This window comes from Sminthopsis crassicaudata, chromosome 1 (assembly GCF_048593235.1).
Source record: "Sminthopsis crassicaudata isolate SCR6 chromosome 1, ASM4859323v1, whole genome shotgun sequence".
In the NCBI taxonomy this organism is placed as follows: domain Eukaryota; kingdom Metazoa; phylum Chordata; class Mammalia; order Dasyuromorphia; family Dasyuridae; genus Sminthopsis; species Sminthopsis crassicaudata.
In genome coordinates this window covers 10,498,805-10,521,796 of record NC_133617.1, presented here as the reverse complement: position 1 = coordinate 10,521,796, position 22,992 = coordinate 10,498,805, and the positions used below count along the sequence as shown (strand labels likewise).

Sequence of the window (22,992 nt, the reverse complement as noted above, 5' to 3'; positions counted from 1 at the left end):
GGGTCTGGGCTTGCCAAGTAGGGTACAGACTGCCCGAGAGCCTGCCCAGAAGTTGACACCAGAGCCTGACTGGGCCTGTTTCCCTTCAGCCAGGAAGGAGTTCAAGTCACGTTCCAGGGAAACAAACTTGACACTGGACTAGTTTCCCCTTGCCAGCATCCTTTGCACTTGGGGTTAACTCTGCCCCTGAATCGCAGTCTGGGCCCTCCTCCTCCGCTCTCCTGGGGGGATTCAAACCTGGGACTTCTTGACTGGAGCAGGTCAGACTGCCCCTGAGGCAACAAAAACCAGAACAGGGGAGAGTGAGAAGGGATGAGGTGGACAGTGAGAGGCTGAGGTTCTCCCTGGGGCAGGCTCTGCCTTTGCCTGGGGTCTCCCGCCAGCCACACTCCAAGGGCGCCTCCTCTAGGAAGCCTCACCTCCGTTTGTTTGCCCCATGTCTGCGGTCTCCTGCATTCTCGTGGCTTTTGTCTGGGAGGAGACACAGAAGAGACCCAAGGTCCCAAGGACCATTGTCTGTTCGGCCTTGACTGGAGGCAGCACGATGCATGGAGAGGACTCACGTTCAAATGCTGCTTCTGCTGCTGCCTCCCTGTGCATCATGGGTCACCCTTACCCTCACGTAGAAAGTGGGTGGTTAAACAAATCTTGGAAGTATCTCCTTCGATTCTTTGGCTGACTAGGTCCTTCTAGCGTCTCCTGGCAGCCGGGTGGCACGGTGACTAGAGCACTGGACCTTTTCCTCCCGATTTCACTGTCTGGTTTTGTCTGACCCTTCATGACCCCGCTTGGAGTTTCCTTGGCAGAGATACTACAGCGGTTGGCCTTTTACTACTCCAGTTCATTTTACAGCTAGGGAAACTGAGGCATAGAGCATGAAGTGCCTTGTCCAGAGAGTCACCCAGCCAGTAAGTGGCTGAGGCTGGATTTGAACTCTGATTTTCCTGCCTCCAGGCCTGGAGCTCTATCCATTATGGCGCCACCTAGCTGCCCCTAAGAGTTTACAAAACCAATTTATTTCATCCTCTCAACAGTGGTCAGGCCTTGAATTGCAGGACCAGACTACTATTTTCCGGTGATTCTGATTTCTTCTGCTGGGTCTCTGTACTTACAAAGCTTTGCTATTAATGTTTGACCGTGTCACAAGTTCTGCTCGGCGCTGGTCCGGGGGCAGCTGGCGATCCCCCACATCTTGCTTAGCCGTGCTGGAGTCCTGGGGGATTGGCATTTGGTAAAGGTTAAAGTCTCCCGGCCTCCCTCGCCCTGCTGGGACACAGGGGCTTTTGTGGAGCCGCAGCCTCGCCAGCCTCACTGCAAAGGGCACAGAAGGGGAGTCAGCCTGGGGGCAACGGCGGCTGCCTCCCACTCTCTGCCCTTTAGCCAGGGAGTCAGGAGGGGACGGAGGGGAAAGGGTGACTGTTCAGAGCCAAGGGGAGGCTGGAGGAGCGACTTAAGAAAGCCCAGCGTGCAGCTGGCACCCTGCTGAGCCCAGGGAAGGAGCGATCTCGGTGCCAGTCTAGATAGGAATGCCAACTGGCTGGGAGATGAGGCCCAGGAAAAGCCAGAGGCAGTGTGGTATAGTGGCCATATGTCCAGAAGACCTGGGTAAAAGTCCCACCCTGGGACTCAGTTTACTTATTGGTGAAATAGGGGATTAGATCAAGGGGGTCAAAGGACTTCTTTCAGCTCCAGACTTAGCATCCTATGAGCTCTTCTCACCAAGTCTGGGAATCTTTAACTGTTTTTTTTTTTTGTTTGTTTGTTTTTTTTGCTGAGGCAATTGGGGTTAAGTGACTTGCCCAGGGTCACATGGCTAGGAAGTATTTGAGGTCATTTTTGAACTCAGGTCCTCCTGACTTCAGGGCTGGTCTCTATCCACTGGAGCGCCACCTAGCTGCCTCCAAATCTTGAACTTTGAAGCTGCTTCCTTTCCCCACCTCCTCAGCCAATTCACCAGGGATTTCAAATTTTTGACTTTTTGTTATTAAATCAACTTTATTTCCCAGCGTAGCCCTCCTCCTTTCAGTCAGCCTTCCCAGGGAGCAAAAAATACAAAAGAGACAGGGAAAAAAAAAGCAGTTTAGCAAAAAGTGATCAAGATATTAACTGAATGAGGAAATATGCATTCATTATTCCACAGTCAAGATGGGAAGGAAGTATTTTTCCTTATCTCTTGATAAGAGATTAGAGGTAGCCCAGAGCCAAGCCTCAGACTCTTAACTTCTTGACCTTGGCCAAGTGACCTAATCCTTATCTGCCTCAATTTCCTCAACTGTAAGATGTGATGAATCAAATCAAGTATTGTAAAGTGGTACAGTGCTTAGCACACAGTCGGAGCTTAATAAATGCTGGTTCCCTTCCTTCCTTCTTGAATAAAGCCAAATTGCTTTTTTTTTTTTTTTTTTTTTTTTTTAAATTACAGTGCTCAGTTTTATTGTTTTTTTCTTTTACGCTATTATAGCCCTTTGGGTAGATTATTTCCTCTGCATCCACTTATTAACACCCCCCTATGCTTCTCTGAGTTTTGCAATCCATAAACTATTTATTAAGCATCTTCTAGGTTCCAGATACAAGTCCTACAGATACAAAAAAAGGGCACGCACCAGCTCCCGCCATCAAAGGACTTAGGATGAGGGATTAGGGCGACCACATGCAAGTAAATGGGTGGCAAGTTCTAGACTGGATAAAAGGGGAAAACCAGAGGGAAGGCACTGGCATTAGAAGGGATGGGAAAACTTCTTGTAGGAGCTGGGACATTAGTTGGACTTAAAGGAAGGCAGGGAGGTCAGTGGTTGGAGGCTCGGGGGAGGGGCCGCCACCTCCCTCAGTGACTGGGGTCACTGATGCTAGAAGACCACCATTTTTGAGAGCTCCCGGGGCACTGAAGCATTTGGTCTTTTCGATGATCCGTAGAGTTTGAGCTCGGCTCTTACGGCCTCCGTGTTGCCTCTCTATGGACCAGTCTGAGCTCCCTCTGACAAAGAGGCTGGGAGAGAAAGATTCCCTTCGAGTTGCGGGTGGAGGCCCCTTGGGCTATCCCGGTTCTTTGAAACTTATCCATCTGGCCCCAACCCAAAACTTAGTTTTTGTTCTAGAAGTTAGTTCACTGTCTCTTCATAACAACTTCCATGAGCCTCCCTGCGAGGGAAGGTATACGATTGGTCTCATCCTCTCTTACGGATGGGGAAGCTGAGGCACAGAAACGTGACTTCCATGCAAGTTTCCAAGCCTGGCCTCCGGGCGCTGAGCTCCTGGCTCGGGTCCCTTCTTGGGCTGAAGAAGATCTCTGTATTTGGTTAATCATTTTGAGAAGAGGTGGGTGGAAAGCCTCCTGGTTGGCTGGGAGCGAACTTGGCGTTGTGGAATGGGTGACTGAGCTGGGTACAAGGCATCATGTACCTAATGTAGCACCTGGCACAAAAATGGGCACTTAATAAATGCTTGTTGATTGATCGATGGAGTCAGGTGAATCTGAAATCGGGGAGTCCGGCTTGATGGAAGCCTGCCGCACTAGTTCTGGGGACACTGTTGACTTAGCTGAGGTAAACAGCCTGCTCCTGGGAATCAGAAGACTTGGCAGTTTTGCCTCTGACTTGCTGTGTAAACCCTTCATAGCTCTGGGCCTCAGTTTCCCAATCTGTCAAGAGAAGAGGATTGATTTTTCTGACAGTGAAGCTAGGACTTCCACTGGGTCTCTGGGTCAAGATGATGGTTTTTGTTTGTTTTTAGCTCCTGAGTCTTAGAAAAACACAATGAGCGCTTTAACTAGCCATGGGCTAACGGGGCTATGTCCCAGGATGCCCTGTGACCCCACAGTGACCACCGGCCTTGTATCATTTCTCTTCTGTGGGGAACTGCTGCCATCTCTAGGGTCCTGTCACTTGGGCTACTCTGTGAGACTTAGCCCCTTCCTTGGGGCTCCCAGCTGTCCCCCAACAGCAGCAAGAGGGGACTCCCGTAGCTCTGTGGAAGATGTTTCTTAGCTGCGGCTCAGATCATGAGAAATCACTCATCCCCAGTACCTCAGAAAAGGAAGAGAAGTCTAGGACCTTCCAGTCCAACCATTCTCGACCCAGAATCCTTTGCCAGTGGGCATCTAGCCTTCAATGAGGGCTCCAGGGAGGCGCCCCCACCCGCCCCCTTCTTTCAACATTTCTCATTGTTAGGAGGTTCTCCCTCGGACCCAAATCTGCCTCTCGGATTCTTCCCCTCTTTGTTGTCTGACAAAACAAGGCGGATCTGTCTCCCCAAGGATGCCCAAGACTGCTGCGTCTGACTTTGGCTATTATACTCCCCCCAGTCTGCTCCTTTCCAGACTGAACAACCCCAGAGCCTACCGCCATCTTGGTTGTCCTTCCAGCTTATCAGTCCCCTTTGTAAACCACGGCACCCTCCAGATAGGAGCCAATGTGAGCAAAGGACAGTGGGACAGCGGTCGGGACACTGTGGTCCTCTCTCCGTATGCATCTCAGGTCCCACTCACTCGGCGTGTTGGCTGCTCCGCCACATTATGACACATGATGAACTTCCAGTCTGCGACTATTGGCGTAGTGAGTAGCGCCCTGGAGTCAAATCCTGCTTCAGACCCATACTATCTGTGCTGCCCCGGTCACTTAACCTCTCTGTGCCTCGGTTTCCTCATCTGAAAAATGGGTGGGGGAGATTCAATGGCCCCTTCTAGCTCTTGTGATTTTTGTAAGCCTCCTGTCCCAGGGTGGAATAGCTTCTTCTAATCCTCTGACCCCCAGTTCTGTGGTTCTGTCACCTTCCTGTTTATCCCTTTTCTGTCTGACCAGACACGTTCCCTTTGGGAGCCGATCCCTGCTTTCAAAGCTTTGCCAGGCAGGCCGAGCTCCGGGTTCTTGCCGGCCCCAGATCAGCGTGCTTTCTGATAGAAAATGACTTTTTCTTTGCTCTCCCCCCTTTCCTCCCCCCTCTCTTGGCCACCAACTTAAAAGGATGACATCTTTCTCGTACACGCTTCCTGACCTCCTCAGCCACTGTCTGCCCATTGGCCATCACGTGGAATGGGCACATCGAGGGCCTGGAAAGCTTCACTCTGGAGAACCCTTTCTGCATTTATGAGTCATGGGGCCCTATCACTTTGTCTTTGCTCCCTGCTCAGTCTCCCTAACTGTAAAATGGGATAATAGCATGTACTTGGCAGGAGAGTCACAAGCATCCAACAAGACGATGTGTGATAGACTCGGAGCCGGTGGCCTTTTTATTATTAGTTACCAAAGATTTTCCTTTCAGGTGGAAGATTGGAATTGTGGGAAATGGGAAGCATGGTGGGGATGGGTGGAGAAGCTAGACCTTCATAGAGGTGGAGATGCAGAGGATCTCAGAGGTCATCTGAGATCCTGAGAGGAAATCATGGCTTCCTCAAAGTAAAATGACTACCCAAGCTCGCTCAGGTGACCTCCAATACTGTCCAAGTCTAGTGTTCTTTCCGCTATATCTTGGTGCATGCCTGATGTAGTAAGTAAATGGGGGAAGGGTGGATGGTAACAAAGGCAGCCCCATGGGGGTGATGCCATATCTTAAAGCACAGGAGTGACTGTTACTCCCCTGCTCCATGAGCTTCCATAGCTCCCTGTTACCTGTGCCATCAAATGTCACCCCTCTCTGGATTTCTAAGACTTGAGAGAAGACGCTTCGCCCTGTGCTGTGGGCATGGTAGGGGCTGCCTTTGGGGGAGGAGGGCAGAGAAGCACCATGATCTTGCTGGGTAAGAACAGGGAAAAACGAGGTAACAGAATCCAGCTGAGTTCCTGGGGGAAGGAGAGGCAGTTTGTATGAGGAACTAAGCCCTCCGTTTGGAGTCAGGGGACCTTGGTTCAAAGCTGAATGACGTTGGGCAAAGCGTCTCTGGGTCTCAGTCTCAGTTTCCTGCTCTGTAGGACCCCGTGGCCTCTGCAGTTCCTCCCGGCTCGAGTTCTCAATCTCCAGATCCTGAGTGTGTGTGTGTGGGAAGGCCTTTGGGCGGGTGCTCACCCCCGCTTTCCTCCCCCTGGTCACCGTCAGCTCTTTGTAATGGGCCTGTGATGGCCTGGGCTGGCTGGGGAAGGGTAGGGTGGAGGCTCTGGGCAGCAGTGGAACTCCACGAGAAAGTTGGAGGCTGCTTCTGGCACAGCTCTCCCGGACGGTGGCTGGTGCAGCTGGCAGCCTGCAAGGCAGGACTCTGCCACCGCTTCCTCGTTCCCTCCTGAGGCAGCCTGACCCTGTTCCTCTGTCCCAGAAGGAAACGCCGGCTTTCTAGCTGCCCCACTCTTAGATGGATGACGTTATCATTTCCTGTGTTCTCTGGGCCAAGGGGCCGATGATTCTTGGGCTTTCTCATCTCGGGCCTACGCCGAAAGCCTCGCCGACTGTGCTGGAAGGGGCCCAGAGACCATCAAGTCCGACCCCCTTGTTTTCCTGAGAAAAAAGGCCAGAGTCTGAGTGTCACACAGGGAGTCACACAGACGTCCATTTTGCAGATAAAGAAACCAAGGCCCAGAGATGAAGCAATTAGCCCACAGTTAGCCAAGGCCCAGAGCCCTTCATCTGCAATCTGAGGGCCTCCCTGAGTGACCTCCCTAGGCCTCTGCTTGGCCCGGAGGTGGCTGAGGTCCTGCTCACTCTCGGTCCTGGCGTTCTCATCCTCTCCTGTAGTGGAGCAGGATCTCCTGCCAAGCACCAGTGAGCAGCGGGCATCCGCCTTCGGCTCCAGCACGGACCTCCGGAGGCGGCCCCCGTTACTTTGGAACAGTTTGGATTCGGGGGAAGATTCCCTGATTTCTCTTCTTCCTCTACCCAACTTGTGATCACCACATATGGGGCTGGTCACACAAATACTGGAAAAAGTAGCACTTGAACCTGGAACAGAAATCTGTGATCATTCAATGCAAACTCCTTGTTTTACAGAGAGGGAAACTGAGGACCAAGGAGACCTCAAGAGAAAGGGTCCAGAGGCAGAATTTTTGCTTTATGTATGAGAATATGTCCCAACAAGAGCTCAGGCTATCACCAGATGGACCAGATTACCTAGGAAATGGTGGGGGATCCCTCTGGAGGTCCTCCAGGGGTGTCTGGAGTGTGCAGTGTAGCCGCTGGAGTCTGATGCTGCTATGTGACCCTGGACAAGACGCTTGGTCTCTGTCTGCCTCAGTTTCCTCACTTGCAAATTGAACTAATGAAGAAAATAGCACTTCTTAAGTGTTTGCTATGTACCAAACCCATATATTTGTATTTATAAGTGTATACATTTATATTTATATTTATATGTATAAGTGTATATACATTTGTATTTATAAGTGTATAAATTTGTATTTGTATATGTATAAGTGTATATACATTTGTATTTATAAGTGTATAAATTTGTATTTGTATATGTATAAGTGTATATACATTAGTATTTATAAGTGTATATATTTACATGTATGTGTATATACATTTGTATTTATAAGTGTATATATTTACATTTATATTTATAAGTATATACATTAGTATTTATAAGTGTATACATTTATATTTATATTTATAAGTATATATACATTAGTATTTATGTGTATACATTTATATTTATATGTATAAGTATATATATTTGTATTTATAAGTGTATACACATTTGTATTTATAAGTGTATACATGTATATCTGTATTTACAAGTGTATACATTTATATTTATATGTATAAGTGTATATACATTTGTATTTATGTGTATATATTTATATTTATATGTATAAGTATATATATATATTTGTATTTATAAGTGTATACATGTATATTTGTATTTACAAGTGTATATATTTATATTTATATGTATATATATATATACATTTGTATTTATAAGTGCATACATTTATATTTATAAGTATATACATTTATATTTATAAGTATATACATGTATATTTGTATTTACCAGTGTATACATTTATATGTATAAGTATATATATATTTGTATTTATGAGTATATGCATTTATATTTATATGTATAAGTATATATATTTGTATTTATAAGTGTATACACATTTGTATTTATAAGTGTATACATGTATATTTGTTTTTACAAGTGTATACATTTATATGTATATGTATAAGTGTATATACATTTATATTTATGTGTATATATTTATATTTATATGTATAAGTATATATATATATATTTGTATTTATAAGTGTATACATGTATATTTGTATTTACAAGTGTATATATTTATATTTATGTATATATATACATTTGTATTTATAAGTGTATATACATTTGTATTTATAAGTGTACACACATTTGTATTTACAAGTGTATACATTTATATTTATATGTATAAGTATATATATATTTGTATTTATAAGTGTATACATGTATATTTGTATTTACAAGTGTATATATTTATATTTATATGTATATATACATTTGTATTTATAAGTGCATACATTTATATTTATAAGTATATCTATATATATTTGTATTCATAAGTGTATACACATTTGTATTTATAAGTATATACATGTATATTTGTATTTACAAGTGTATACACATTTGTATTTATAAGTATATACATATATATTTGTATTTACAAGTGTATACCTTTATATTTATATGTATAAGTATATATATATTTGTATTTATAAGTGTATATACATTTGTATTTACAAGTGTATACATTTATATTTATATGTATAAGTATATATATCTTTGTATTTACAAGTGTATACATTTATATTTATATGTATAAGTATATATATATTTGTATTTACAAGTGTATACACATTTGTATTTATAAGTGTATACATGCATATTTATATTTATAAGTGTATGTATATTTGTATTTATAAGTGCTGGGAATGCAAGTGGACCACTTCATCTATCCCTGCCCTCAGTTTCCTCACCTGCAAACTGAAGGAATGAAGAAAATAGTGCTTCTTAAGTGTTTGCTATGTGCCAAACCCAGTGCTAAGTGCTGGGAGTGGGAGTGGACAAGTGAGTCGCCCTGCCTCTCACTGTGCTCCCATTCCGAAGGGAGAAGAGGGTTTTCTGGAGCTCCCACGGCGGGGAGTTTCTCCGCCTCCAAAGAGAGTTATGGAGTTTAAATGGGAATGTTCTCAAAAGTCTCTGGAGACTTGATAATGCTTGGCAAGAGGCAGTTATAAATAATTGAAGAGCATTTATTAAGTGCCTACTATATACCAGGCAGCTGGAGGAAACAAGGGAGAAAGCCCTGGGACTGCGACCTGAGTTTAATATCAGCCTCAGATTTTTCCTAGCTGCTTGACCCTAGGCAGGTCACTTACTCTGTCTGCCTCAGTTTCCTCATCTGTAAAACAGGGATAATAATAGCACCTACCTCCCATGGTTGTTGTGAAGATCAAATGTATGTGTGTGTGCGTGTTTTTTTTAGGGTTTAGCACAGTGCTTACAGGATGTTAGGTTTTTATTATCATTATTGTCAGCCACCATACCAGGTGCCACAACCATAGTGCTGCCTTCTGCCAGTCTGATGTGCGCTGACCCATGCGTCTGGGAAGTCCCAAGGGTGGTGAGGAATGCCCCATGGCAGCCCGTGGAATGTCCTTCCTTTTCAGAAGCCGGGATGCAGTGATCTGCTTCTGTTTCCCAGAGGGGGACGGGGCAGGGAGGATCCGCCACTGGAATATGGCCGTGCTTGGGTCTGGGGCTAGCTGAACATAGGGAGGTTTCCCCAATCCGGCCAGCGGGAGAGGGGCTATTGAGGGGATTCCACTCAGGTACAGATGAGATCACGGGTCCTCTGGGACCCCGTCCACCTCTGGTGCCTGAGCTGAAGTGAGGAAGATGAAGAAAAGCAGCCACACTCTTGCCTGGGGGAGCAACACAAAACCACCAGTGAGAGCTGGGCTCCAGAGACTCAGCTCTGAACCCCCCGAGCTCTGGGCCTCTCTGAACCGCCTGGGGGAAGTGAGCCCTTGGACCAGATGGCTGTGGGTCCCCCTTACACTCTGTATTAGGTCCCCCGTTTTCTGTTTCCTCTGCCTTAAGCCCCTTGTGGGGGGGGGGCACCTCTCCTGCTTCTCTCTTCTCCTGACAACTGGCTGGCTTTGGAGCTCCCGCTGACGCGGCCTTTCTGGTCCCTCTACAGGTGCCCGTGGTTGACCAGAGCCATCTCCCCAGCCGTCCCTATCTACAATGGGATCGTATTCCTCTTTGTGCTGGCCAACTTCAGCATGGCTACCTTCATGGACCCCGGTGTCTTCCCGCGAGGTAACAGGAGCGGTGGGAGGGGCTCGGGCACAGCCAGGGGGTTCCTGTGGGCCGGTCACAGGGTGGCCCCCCTAGTCACCCGTGGGTCCCACAAGGGAAACGGGAGGGGACCTGATCTGCAGCCAGGGCGCGCAGCAGAGCCCCCGTGGGGACCAGGACTGAGACTAGAAAACCCACGGAAGGGGGCGGGCGACATCTCCAGAGCCGGAGCTCTCCTCCGTGATCCGCGCTCTTCCGACCAAGCCAAAGAAGTGTGAGGAGAGCTGGGGCTTGGACTGGGGCAGAGCCGGATGGAGCCCTCCATCTCCGCAGGGAAGGGCAGGGAGGGCGGGAGTTTGGGGCATCTCTTGTTCTCCGGCCCATCTTCATTCAAGTCCCTTTTGACCCTGGTCCTCAGTTTCCTTTTCTGTAAAATGAGGGAATCGGCCTGGGTGCAAATCCTGGCTCCTCGGGCTAGTTGTGGGCATGTCCCTCTGCCCCTGCCGGTCTCGCTTTTGCCCTTGGTGAAACGCACGAGGAAGTTGGCTCCGTGCTCCCAGTGTCCCTCTGGACAATGACGCCTTTGGCGTCCGTTGGAGTCCGGGGTTGGGTCAGGCTCCGGGGCAGGACAAGGATGTGGCCGCCCGCGCTGGGGCCCGGGCCTGGCTTCTGTGGGGTCGTGACTGGGGTGGGCGGGCCCCTCCTCCGGATCAATAACTCTCCTCCGGGGCTTTGCCTTTTGGGGTGTGAGCAGCGGACGAGGACGAGGACAAGGAGGACGACTTTCGGGCTCCGCTCTACAAGAACGTGGAGATCAAGGGGATTCAAGTACGGATGAAATGGTGCGGCACTTGCCACTTCTACCGGCCCCCGCGCTGCTCCCACTGCAGCGTCTGCGACAATTGCGTGGAGGTACCCGAGGGACCGCGGGGGGAGTGGAGGGGGAGGGGGGGAGAGCTGGAGGTCTGGGCTACAGCCAGAGCCCAGGGCTGGGCGTGACCTATCACAGTGACATCACAGCCGGGAGGAGAGTGGGAAGGAGAGGACGGATGTCAGAAGGGGCGGGGCCTATGGGAGTGACCTCACAGCCGGGAGGAGGGGACAGATATCAGAAGGGGCGGGGCCTATGGGAATGACGTCACAGCTGAGAGGAGGCAGGCTGGTATCAAGGGGCAGGGCCTATAGCAGTGACATCACAAGCCGGGAGAAGCGTGGAAAGGAGGGGACCGATATCTGAGGGAGCGGGGCCTATGGCAGTCACATCATAGCCAGGGGAGCGTGGGAAGGAGGGGGCTGATATGGGGGCGCTATGAGAGTGATGTCACAGCCAGAAGGAGCATGGGAAGAGGAGACTGATAGGGGCGGGGCCTATGGGAGTGACATCACAGCTGGGAGGAGGGGACAGATATCAGAGGGGGCGGGGCCTATGGGAATGACGTCACAGCCGAGAGGAGGCAGGCTGGCATCAAGGGGCGGGGCCTATAGCAGTGACATCACAAGCCGGGAGAAGCGTGGAAAGGAGGGGACCGATATCTGAGGGAGCGGGCCCTATGGCAGTCACATCATAGCCAGGGGAGCGTGGGAAGGAGGGGGCTGATATGGGGGCGCTATGAGAGTGATGTCACAGCCAGAAGGAGCATGGGAAGAGGAGACTGATAGGGGCGGGGCCTATGGGAGTGACATCACAGCCAGGAGGAGGGGACAGATATCAGAAGGGGCGGGGCCTCTGGGAGTGACATCACAGCTAGCAGGAGTGTGGGAAGGAGGGGTCTGATATCAGAGGTGGTGGGGCCTCTGGGAGTGACATCACAGCCGGGAGGAGCGAACAGACATCAGGGGGCGGGGCCTATGGCGATGATGTCACAGTTGGGAGGCACGTGGGAATAAGTAGACTGCTATCAGAGCTGGGTGGATGTGAGCGTGACGTCACGGCCGGGAGAAATGTGGGAATGTGGAGACTTGTCAGAGCTGGGAACTTGCGGGCTGAGCAGAGAGCGGGGCCTCCTCTGGCCCGTGGGAGGAGCGGAAGGAGCCCCAGGTTGGCTCTTGTTAAGACCACTGAATTTTGAATCGGAGATCTGGCTTCAAATCCAGCCCTGTCCTCTTGATGGTGTCCCCTCCTCTGGACCTCAGCTTCCTCTTCTGTAAGATGGACAAAATGGCCACGGAGCCCCTCCCAGCTCCAAGCTCAAGATCGCGTAGGCCCAGTTTATAGAGAAGGGATTTAGACTCACCCAAAGAAAAGGTCGCGTTTTAGCATTGAAGTGCACGGCTTACTCCAAAGGGCTTTTTTGTTCCCTCAGCACCAGCTCCCGTCAGTCTCTCCAGGCCTCTCTGAGACCCCCCTGCTGGTCCTTTCTTTCAGAACAATAATTCTCCATCACATTCGTAGACCACAGTTTATTCAGCCCTTCTCCCGCTGAGGGGCAGCCCCTCAGTTCCCAGTGTCTGGCCACCACGAAGAGGGCGCCACAAACATTCTTGCACATGCCGGCCCCTTTCCCTTCTTGAAGATCTCTGCCGAAGCCGTTTCTAAAGCCCTTTTTTGTATCTTCAGGGCTTAGCGCAGTACCTGGTACACAGTAGGTGTGTAATAAGTGCTTTCTCTATTCTAAGCCCCCTCCCAGCTCGGACATCCTCTGTGTAAGGCCCCTTTCCTGAGCCCCCTCCCAGCTCGGACATCCTCTGGGTAAGGCCCCTTTCCTGAGCCCCCTCCCAGCTCTGCCCTTTTCTGCTTGATCTAAGGTTTTTCCAGCTGCAGTGTCCTGTGATTCTAGGAGTTCTAGAGCAGCTGACTTGCGCCCCGAGGTTCCAGTGTCCCCTGACGGCAGGGACTACACTCAGTAACCTGCGTCTCCTAGGGCTGGAAGGGCCTGAGCCAGCAGGGAGCCCCATGCCCGGGGCTGGGCTGAGCCCAGCTGGCGCTCTCCGGGATCTCTGGACGACGTTTGTGCCGGGGTTGGCTCTGAACCCAGAGAGGGGCTACTACCTTATGGGCTCTTCTGCGGATCACACACTGAGCTTCTCAAGCCGGGTGGAGTGTGGTCCAGCCCTTACTGCTCATTGGACATTTCTGTGGCGATTCCTTAGCCATCTCCAGTGCCAAACTGAGCTTGCGATTGTCCCTAAACCCAGCCTCTCTTCCAGCCCTCCCTGTTACTGTTGAAGGCAGCGCCGTGCTCCTCGTCCCAGGGCCGCTGACCTCAGGACCAGCCTCACTCCTGATTCTCTCACCCCCTCTCTTCATCACATGAAGTGTGCGCTAGGCCCTCTTGCTCAGGCCATGGTTGTTAATCAGTTTGTCGGACTTTCTATTTTTCCCTCTCCCCCAAAGTCTCTCTCAGCTTCCATGACACCGTCTCTTCTCTACATCTCCCCCTCTGCCATCCCCCTTTCCTTTTGTCTTCTATCTTTCCCAACGTCAAGGTCCTCTCCATGGAGTCCCCTTTCTCATCATGTGATCCAAGTGTTCAGTATTTGGTCTTCCAGTGAATGGCCTGAATAAATGTCTGGAAATAGGAAGTGATTTGGCGTCCTTGTTGTCCAAGGGACTCTCAAAAGTCTTCTCCAGCACTCCAATCCCAGGGCATCATTACTGAGGCCCACAGCTCTCCTTGAAGTCTCACAGCCATTCATGCTACCGGGAAAAGCAGAGCCTTGACTCTGTAGGCTTTGCTGGCAACGTGACGTCTCTGCTTTTTAGTATGCTGTCCAGATTTGCCGTAGCTTTCCTTCCAAGGATGCAGCTTCATGGCTGTCGAGATTTTTGAGCCCAAGAAGAGAAAATCTGAAACTCCTTCCATTTCTTCTCCCTCTATTTGCCAGGATGTGAGGCGACTAGTTGCCAAGATCTTTGCTTTTGGGGGGTTGTGCTTCAAGTCAGCTTTTACACTTTCCTCTTTCACCCTAATCTTTCTTAATGGCTCGCCCCTGTCCGCCATTAGAGAGGTATCCTCTGCACACTCAGTGTCGATATTTCTCCTGGCAATCTTCATTCCAGTTTTTGATTCATGCAGCCTGGGATTTCTCACGATGTCTCCTTATAGAAGATAAATAAGGCAACACTATACAGCCTTGTCATACCCATTTCCCAATCTTAAAACCAATGTTGGGACAGCTAGGGGGCGCAGTGAATAGATCGCCAGTCCTGAAGTCAGGGGTTCAAATCTGGTCTCAGACATTGAACACTTCCTAACTGTGTGACCCTGGGCAAGTCACTTAACCCCACCCAGTTGCCTTAGCAAAACAAAACAAAACAAATAACCAATCAGTTGTTCCAGGTTGGGTTCTAACTGTTTTTTTCTTAGCCTGAATAAAGGTCAGGAGATAAGTGAGATGATCTGGTCCTCCCATCGCTTCGAGGACTTGTCCCATTTTGTTGTGATCCACGCAGTCAAAGACTTTAGTGGTCAATGAAGCAGTAGATGTTTTCTGGAACTGCCTCGCTTTCTCGAGCAAATGTTGGCAATTTGGTCGCTAGTTCTTCTGCTTCTTTAAAAACCAGCCTGCTCTTCTGGTAATTCTTGGTTCACATATTGCTGACTCCTGGCTTCCAGAGTCATTACCTTGCTGGTGGGTGAAAGGAGCTTCATTGTTTGCTAATCTGAACATTTGGGGGATTGTCCTTCTCAGGATTGGGACCTAAACTCACTGTTTCCAATCTGGTGGCCCGGCTTGAGTTGTCCAAGTTGCCCCCGCTTGAGTTTTCCAAATTGTCCCCGCTTGAGTGTTCCAAGTTGCCCCCGCTTGAGTGTTCCAAGTTGCCCCCGCTTGAGTGTTCCAAGTTGCCCCCGCTTGAGTGTTCCAAGTTGCCCCCGCTTGAGTGTTCCAAGTTGCCCCCGCTTGAGTTTTCCAAGTTGTCCCCGCTTGAGTTTTCCAAGTTGTCCCCGCTTGAGTTTCCCAAGTTGCCCCCGCTTGAGTTTTCCCCGATTGCTGGCATATTGAGTGCAGCCCTTTCACAGCATCATCTTGTAGGGTTTTAAAGAGCTCGGCTGGAAATCTGCCACCTCCACCAGCCTCTGATTAGCCGGGCTTCCTTTCTTGCTGTCCCCTGGAATTCTGCATTCATTTGGGTATCTCTCTCTCTCTCTCTTTCCCTTTCCTTTTCCTCTCCTTCTTTCCTCAGTTATTTGTAAACAGCCTCATCAGAAAACCATTTTGTTTCCTTCTTTGGAACATTTTGGGTGGCTGACTCCTGTACAATATTGAGAATCTCTGACTTTGTTCTTCCTTTGAGTTTTTCCGGCAAAGATGCTGGAGTGATCGGCCATTTCCTTCTCCAGTGTATTTTATAGATGAGGAAACGGATATAAACAGGGCCAAGTGACCCGCCCAGGGTCACCCAGCTTGTAGCTGTGGGATCTGATTTGAGCTCAGAATTAGGAGTTTTCCCTGAGTCCAGGACCAGCACCCTGTGCACTGGGGCGCCACCTAGCTGTCACCAGACTATTGTAGCGTGCTCCTAATTGGTTTCTGGTCTTCCCTTTCTCTCATCTCTTTTTCTGGACGGATGTGGTCTCTCATCCAGTTAGTGGCTCCCTGGTATGGTTTTTGAAGGGAGCTTTCTGCGTGCATGGGTTCCCTGGTGGGAAGTGGGCCCGCTGAAATGTGAAGGGAGTGTTTCGTACCCATGTTTCTGTTCCCTCCTGCTTAGCACGGTGCTCAATAAATGCTTGTGATTCATTGAATCTCAGAGTTGGAAGGGGTCTTCCAGGCCTTCACAGTCTCTCACCAGGTGGTCCAGCCCGCCACGGCTTGGAGGCCGCCAGATGGGGAGTTTTCAGAGAAGGGCACTGCTTCTCCAAGGAACCTTGCCAGCTTGTGAAGAGCAATCAGGATTAGGGCCTTTCCCCTTATGTACAGCCAAAATCGGCCTCTTCTCCCCATTCCTTCTGGTCCCCTGGGGCCAAACGGAGCCGCTCCCTTTCCCTGGGACACCTTTCCTGATACTTAAGGACAGCTAGCAGGTCTTTCCCTCCAACCTGTCCCAAGCCATTTCTCTTCTGGGTTCAAAGGAAAGAGTTCTTGACTCTGGAAATCATGGAAATGGGGAGTGGGTGTCCAGGACCGAGTCTTCCTTTGTTTGGCCATCTAAGCAGGGAGAAACCCTGGTTCTAGGCTTTGAGACGTGGCTTGGAGACCCCACTTGGACCCTTACCATTCTTTGATTGGGTCACTTAAACTCTCTAGGCTTCAGTTTCTGCAAAGACGATTAGTGGGTGGACTTTCTCTTAGAGGGCAAAGACCCAAGAACAGGGACCGCCCCCTCTTCTCTTTTATCCCCAGCCCCTGGCTCATAGTAGGTACTTTTTTTTCCCCCCTGAGGCTGGGGTTAAGTGACTTGCCCAGGGTCACACCGCTAGGAAGTGTTAAGTGTCTGAGATCAAATTTGAACTCGGGTCCTCCTGAATTCAGGGCTGGTGCTCTATCCACTGCGCCACCTAGCTGCCCCAGTAGGTAGATATTCAGGGCTTCTGCTCCGCTCCCCCACCTTCCCAGGAATGTTCAAGGAATCTAGACTCAGTAATGGCTTCCCAGTTCTGGGTCATGCATGGTGCCTCAGTGCACTGTCTACACTCCTCCTTGTAGCCCCTGGTAGGTAGACGCGGCTCTCTTTCCAGTTTTATGGGGATAAGATGGGACATTGAGGCTGAGAGAAGCATGACCAGCAGCTGGTGAGCAGAAGAGGCAGGATTTGAATCCAGACCTTGTTTCCATATTCTGGGATCCAGCCCTTTCCAGGGCTGCCTTCCAAACCGAGGCCCCTTTAGCCTCCTAGAGTCAGAGGCCTAAAAGAAAGCTGGTGGGCTGGAGGAGGAGTCATGGACCCATGGTCAGCCATATCTGACTGCCTCCCCTCTCTCTCTCTGTCTCTCTCTGTCTCTCTCTCTCTCTCTCTGTCTCTCTCTCTGTCTCTGTCTCTGTCTCTGTCTCTGTCTCTCTCTCTCTCTCTCTCTCTCTGTCTCTCTCTCTCTCTGTCTCTCTCTGTCTCTCTGTCTCTCTCTGTCTCTCTCTCTCTCTGTCTCTCTCTCTCTGTCTCTGTCTCTCTATGTCTCTGTCTCTCTCTGTCTCTGTCTCTGTCTCTCTCTCTCTCTCTCTCTCTCTCTCTCTCTCTCTCTCTGTCTCTGTCTCTCTCTCTCTCTGTCTCTCTATGTCTCTGTCTCTCTCTGTCTCTGTCTCTGTCTCTCTCTGTCTCTGTCTCTCTATGTCTCTGTCTCTCTCTGTCTCTGTCTCTGTCTCTCTCTCTCTCTCTGTCTCTCTATGTCTCTGTCTCTCTGTGTCCTCCCTCTCATCTATTTTCTCTCTTCTTTCTGTTCTTTTTCTCTTCTCTTTTCTCTCTGTCTCTCTCTCTCTTTTTCCTCTCTCTGTCTCTCTCTGTCTCTCTCTGTCTCTCTGTCTCTCTCTGTCTCTCTCTCTCTCTGTCTCTCTCTCTCTCTCTCTGTCTCTCTCTGTCTCTGTCTCTCTGTGTCCTCCCTCTCATTTATTTTCTCTCTTCTTTCTGTTCTTTTTCTCTTCTCTTTTCTCTCTATGTCTCTGTTTCTGAGTCTGTTTTCTCCCTCTATTTTCTCTTTCTTTTCTCTCTTCCCTTCTGTGTTCTTCTCCTTCTTGTCTCTTTTCTCTCTGTGTTTCGGTGTCTCTGTTTCTGTCTCTGTTCGTCTGTCTCTCTTTCCCCTGCAGGACTTTGACCATCACTGCCCCTGGGTCAACAACTGCATCGGGAGGCGCAACTACAGATACTTTTTCCTCTTTTTGCTGTCCCTCAGCGCGCACATGGTTGGCGTGTTTGCTTTTGGGATGGTCTTTGTCCTCCACCACCCTGACCAACTAGGGGCAGCCCACACAGCCATCACGTATCCTTGCCTGCCTTCCCACCCCTGTCTGCCTTACTTCTTTCTCCTCTCCCTCCCTTCGTTTTCATTTCCCTCTCCTCCTCCTCTTTCTTTCTCCCTTTGCAATCCTCCCTTCTTCCTCCTTTTTAAGTTTCTCCTTCTTCCTCCCTTCCATTCTCCTTTTTTCTTCCTTTACTCCTTCCCTCCTCATTTCCTTCCTTCTTCCCCTCTTTCTTTCTCCCTCCTTTTGCCCTTTTCTTCTTCCTTCCTCCCATTCCTCCCCATTCCTTCCTTCTCTTCCCCCAGAGGGCAGAAGAGTTGGTCAAGGATAGTCGTGAGCAGGGAGACGAGTCTCCCTATGAGTAGTTGCATCTGGGGAATGGGTTCAGTGACCTGGCCCCGATGGGTTCTGGGAAGGCTGGCTCCCAGCCCAGGGACAGCAAGGGGAGCTGCCTATCCGGCTCCTGCTCTCGGTGTTTCCCACGGCTTTCCTGCCTGTCGGGCTCCCCTCCCTCCCACCAGCATTTGCCTTAACGCCTCCCAGGATGGGCGTCATGTGCGTGGCGGGCCTCTTCTTCATCCCCGTCATCGGCCTCACTGGCTTCCACATCGTTCTGGTGGCCCGGGGCCGAACCACCAATGAGCAGGTAGGGACTCGGCCTTGCAGGGGCCGGGGAAGAGGGGCCCAAAGGTCGGAGCGGGGAAGAGCACGGACCTAGGTCGGGCTCAGGGGGTGGTTGTAAGACAGCTTGGGCCAGTGGAAGTGATGCTGTATTTGGAGGCACTTGGGAGCTAGAAGGAGGGTGATTGTGGGCAAGTTTCCCCCACCCCCACTCCCATCCCCTCGCCTATTTTGGAAAGTGGGATAATAATCTTCGCACATTTTCCCTCAAATAGTCATGGTCATAAAGAAAGCACTTTGCAGAGTTCTCAATGGCACCAAAGTGTTAGATAAGTGGGTACAGAAGCCCATGCCATGGGTCTCCCCTCTCTGAGTCTCAGTTTCCTCATCTGTAAAGTGGGTGTAAATAATCCAGTTGGTCACAGGTTTCCTTAGAACTGCTCCCCCATTCCAGTTTGCAAACTTGGATCACCAAAGGGGTCCCTGGTCCCCCGTATCACTCTTCATCATTAGAAAGACCCCAGATTCTGGAATCAGAGGAGTGGGTTGTTCGGATCTCCCCTCTGATGCTCAATTCATGAGGAGCACATTAGCTCATCACCTGCTCACACCTCCTCTTATTTCTTCTTCTGTAAAATGAGGGAGGTCCATCCCGTTAAACTCTGAGCTCCTCCGCCTTGGGCTCTGGCCTCCCTCTCATGGCGATGTGTTTACCGCTTGCATTTCTAGTTGCCAGAAGCTTTTCATGCATTTCCCCTTTTGATCTTCCCAAAAGCCTTGGGAAGGGGTATATTATTCCCATTAAGCCTTTATTATTCCCATTTTATAGATGAGGAAAACAAACTGAGTCACAGGGAAATGAAGTGACCCAGACTCAGAGCTAATGGATTGGGGGGGTGGGAAATGAATCTTTTTACAGGTGACAGGCAAGTTCCGTGGAGGCGTTAACCCCCTTCACTCGTGGATGCTATGGGAATGTGGAGCATGTGCTGTGTAGCCCGCTGGCACCCAGGTAAGGGAGAGCTCTCTGGGTGGAGGGGAGGGCGCCCAGTAAGGAAATCTGGGGGGTCTGTACCCTCTGAACCCTATTCTGTGCCTTCTAAAGAACACAGTTTAGTCCCTGAGGACCCAGTTGCAAATTCTGGTTCAGCCACTTATACATTGGTCTAGGGGAGAAAGCACTGACTCTGACACTAAGGGACCTGCGCTCAAATCCTATGTGGGGACCTGAATCAAAACACTTCATTTCCCTTGTCTGTAAAATGGCGGAGTTCACCAAAGTGCTCTAATCCCTTGAGTTTTATAATTTTTGTGGAAATCTCTTCCCCGCCTGGGCTCTAGTTTTCCCACATCCGTAAAAATGAATCACGGCATTTTTCAAGCTAGAAGAGACCTCGGTGGCCTTGCTCTCCCCAGAATGCACCAGCATGAGGTTCTCCCACCACTGGTGGACCTCCGGCGACGGCAAAACCCACTCTTCCTTGGGGTAGCCCAGGCCCCTCACTCTTGGACACCTGATTTTTAGGGAGGCGTTCTGAAGGTTCCTTCCAGTGCCAAGTCCTTGCCGTCATCCCTGACTGTGGTCAGTGGTCAGGTGTCCCATGGTCTTGGAGGCCCTCAGTCAGTGGCTGGCCAATCCACGGCCCGAGGGCGCTGTCCGTGGTCAGTGGTCCAGCGCATCCTGTTGTCTTGAGGCTTCTGTGGTCACAGGACAGGTGCAGAGATAGACAGACCACAACCACACATTGCACACGTTTTCAGTCGCCCCCTTGCGCCAGCGCGATCGCATTACATGCAGGCCCATACCTTCAGGCTCACACCTTCCCATGGGCAGTGCTCCCGTGGGCACAACTTGGCCACTGGGACCTTCCTGCTCAAGGGCCGTGAGTCCTGGCCTTCTTTCCTGGCCTTGGCCGTGGACCTTCCACGCAGACAAGTCGGCGATGATGCATGACGGCTCCCTGTGCTGTGGATGCAGTGCTGCCCCCCCCCCCCAATCACCGCTGTCTCCCTGGCACCCCTCCCCTCTCCCACCTCTGTGCCCTGGCCTGAGTCAGCTCTCAGTCAGGGTCAGGCTAGGCCTCCAGGTACCCCTCCCTCCCCCCAGGAGAGCTGCTAGGAAAGCCCAGCTCCAGAGCCCCCAGCTCCATTCTCCTAGGAGGTGGGGAGGTTTCCTTGCTCTCCCTGAGGCCCGCTCTTACAGAGACTGATCTGAAAGTCTGAGCCGGCTCCTCCTGCCATCCCCTCTCTTTGTCCTGGTTTCCCCTCCTGCTTCCCTGTTTTTTTGCTCCTCTCCTCTCCCTTCTTCTTCCTTCTCTTTTCTCAGCCTTTTTCTTCTTCCCCTCCCCTGCTCTCCCTCCTCGTTTTCTTCATTCCCCCTTTCCTCACCATCTTTTCTTCCTTTGCTTCTTTTCCTCTTCTTTCCTTCCCTTTTCCTCTCCTGTCCTCTCGGTCTGTTCATCCTGCTTTTATCTTCCAATTTCCTGTCTTTACTCTTTTCTTAAAGCAGAGAAAGCCCCCGAGGTAGACTCAAAACAGCACCCACTAGTGCCCCAGCTCTGCTTCCCGGCCTTGGACAAGGCTGGGATTGCTTAGAAAAGAATAATGGCAGCTGCCTGCTGGACGGAAGAGAACATTGAACTCGCAGGTCATGAGACCTGAGCTCAATCCTGGCTCTGCTCCTTTCTACTTAGGTGCCCTGGGCAAGTCCAGCAGCCCCTCCCCGTAAAGTGATGGCCTTGCACGACAAAAAGCTCTGGTGTTAGTGTTCTAGGTTCTGGAGCCCCTTTCAGTTCTAAATCCTACAAACCCCCATCGTCTTCCTCCGTCCCTGGGCACAGCCCTTCTCCCCGGGGGCCGGCGGGCGCCCTTCCCCACCAGCCTGTCCCTGCCCCCTCCAGGTACGTGGCGGAGCCCAGGCTGAAGCTGGCGGTGAGCGTGAAGCCCCCCTTCCTGCGGCCCCGATCTCTCCGACAGGCAGGTCTCAGTGAAGGTCAGTGACAATGGAATCCAGGCCAGCTTGAGCCGCAGCAAGGTGAGGCAGGGTCCAGGCCTGGCCCCCCTTGGCTTATGTGTGGGGCTCTGGGACAGCTGACCTGGGGGCCCGGGACAGGGGATTGTGGGACTCTGGGCCGGGGCTTTCCCTTCCGTGAAGCTCCATTGTCACAGCTGTGTGATGGGTACAAACGATTACAGCTTCCTTTGCTCAAGGGGCTGCTGGGAGCCTCCCCCGGGATAATGGTGCACACATCTTCTTTTGAGACTAGGATGCAGGGAGGGTCCTGGGGAGTGGAGGCCGGAGACCCGGGGTAGAGGCCAATTAAAGCAAGCCCATCGTGGGGAGGAGAGGGATGGAGGATGGAGGATGGCAGCATTCACACTCAGCAGGATGTTGGGGGGACAGGTGGAATGCCCAGGAAGAGATGACCCCCACTCCTTGACCTTTTCACCGGGGAGGGCAAAGGGCAGAACAGACCGGTACAGCCCTCTGACCACCATGTCTCTGATTCAGTCCAAGATTAGTCTGGGCGGGCTGGATGAAAAGTCCCTGGATCTGCAGCCTCCCCTGCCCCCCAAGGGAGAGCCTGGCAAGTACACTGAGCTTCAGGGGAGCAGTGACGGTAAGCAGGGCGGGGCCGCCCCTCCCTGGGCCACAGCGGCCGGCTTTTTGGGGGACATGATGGGGACCGAGGAAGGAGAGAGGGAGAGCGAGAGAGAGGGAAGGAAGGGGTGGAAAAGGAGAAGGGAGGGGGGAAGGAGGGAAAAGGAAAAGCAGGAGAAGGAAAAGGAAGAGGTTGTGAGAGGCCAGGGAAGTGGGGAGGGCAGGAAAGGGAAGGGGGGAAGAGGAGGTGGCAGAAGGGAGGGAAAGAGGAAGGGGAGAAGGGAGAGGGAGAAAGGGAGCCTAAAAGGGGAGAGAAGGGGGCGCTCACCCTCAGAGGGCCTACGGGACACTTGAGACGCACTGGGCACGGGTGGGCAGTCCCGAATGCCCGCCTCAAGGCGGGCTCACCCAATTCCCAGCCCCCTCTGCCCTGCAGGGCTCCTCACATTGGCATCCCCTGCGGGCCCCACCTCCTTGAAGCCCACCAGGACTTCTGTGGGTGAGTCTGTCTGTCTTTTTCCCCAGAGGGGGGCCTGTCTCCTAAGCTGACCAGCCCCCCCACTCCTGCCATGTACAAGTACCGGCCCGGCTTCACCAATAGCTCCAAGATTCATTACCACGCCACGGCTGACCAGGTGAGCGCCTGCCCAGACTCTCCTGGGGCCAGTGGGTCAGGCTGGGACTGTCTCTGCGACCTCTTGTAGGGCTTTGTCCGGATCTTCCAGAATCATAGAACATC

The 22,992-nt window shown here is 51.0% G+C and overlaps 1 protein-coding gene across 1 annotated transcript in view; it reads left to right on the top strand.

Annotated features, from left to right (window-relative positions):
• Positions 1 to 22,992, top strand: part of ZDHHC8 (zDHHC palmitoyltransferase 8) — an 85,857-nt gene that overhangs the window by 43,510 nt on the left and 19,355 nt on the right. Inside the window, 10 exon segments of the mRNA XM_074292735.1 lie at positions 10,101 to 10,222; positions 10,956 to 11,113; positions 17,879 to 18,051; positions 18,575 to 18,677; positions 19,572 to 19,601; positions 19,603 to 19,664; positions 21,553 to 21,630; positions 21,632 to 21,686; positions 22,164 to 22,272; positions 22,779 to 22,888. Coding sequence (XP_074148836.1) covers positions 10,101 to 10,222; positions 10,956 to 11,113; positions 17,879 to 18,051; positions 18,575 to 18,677; positions 19,572 to 19,601; positions 19,603 to 19,664; positions 21,553 to 21,630; positions 21,632 to 21,686; positions 22,164 to 22,272; positions 22,779 to 22,888 — 1,000 coding nt within the window.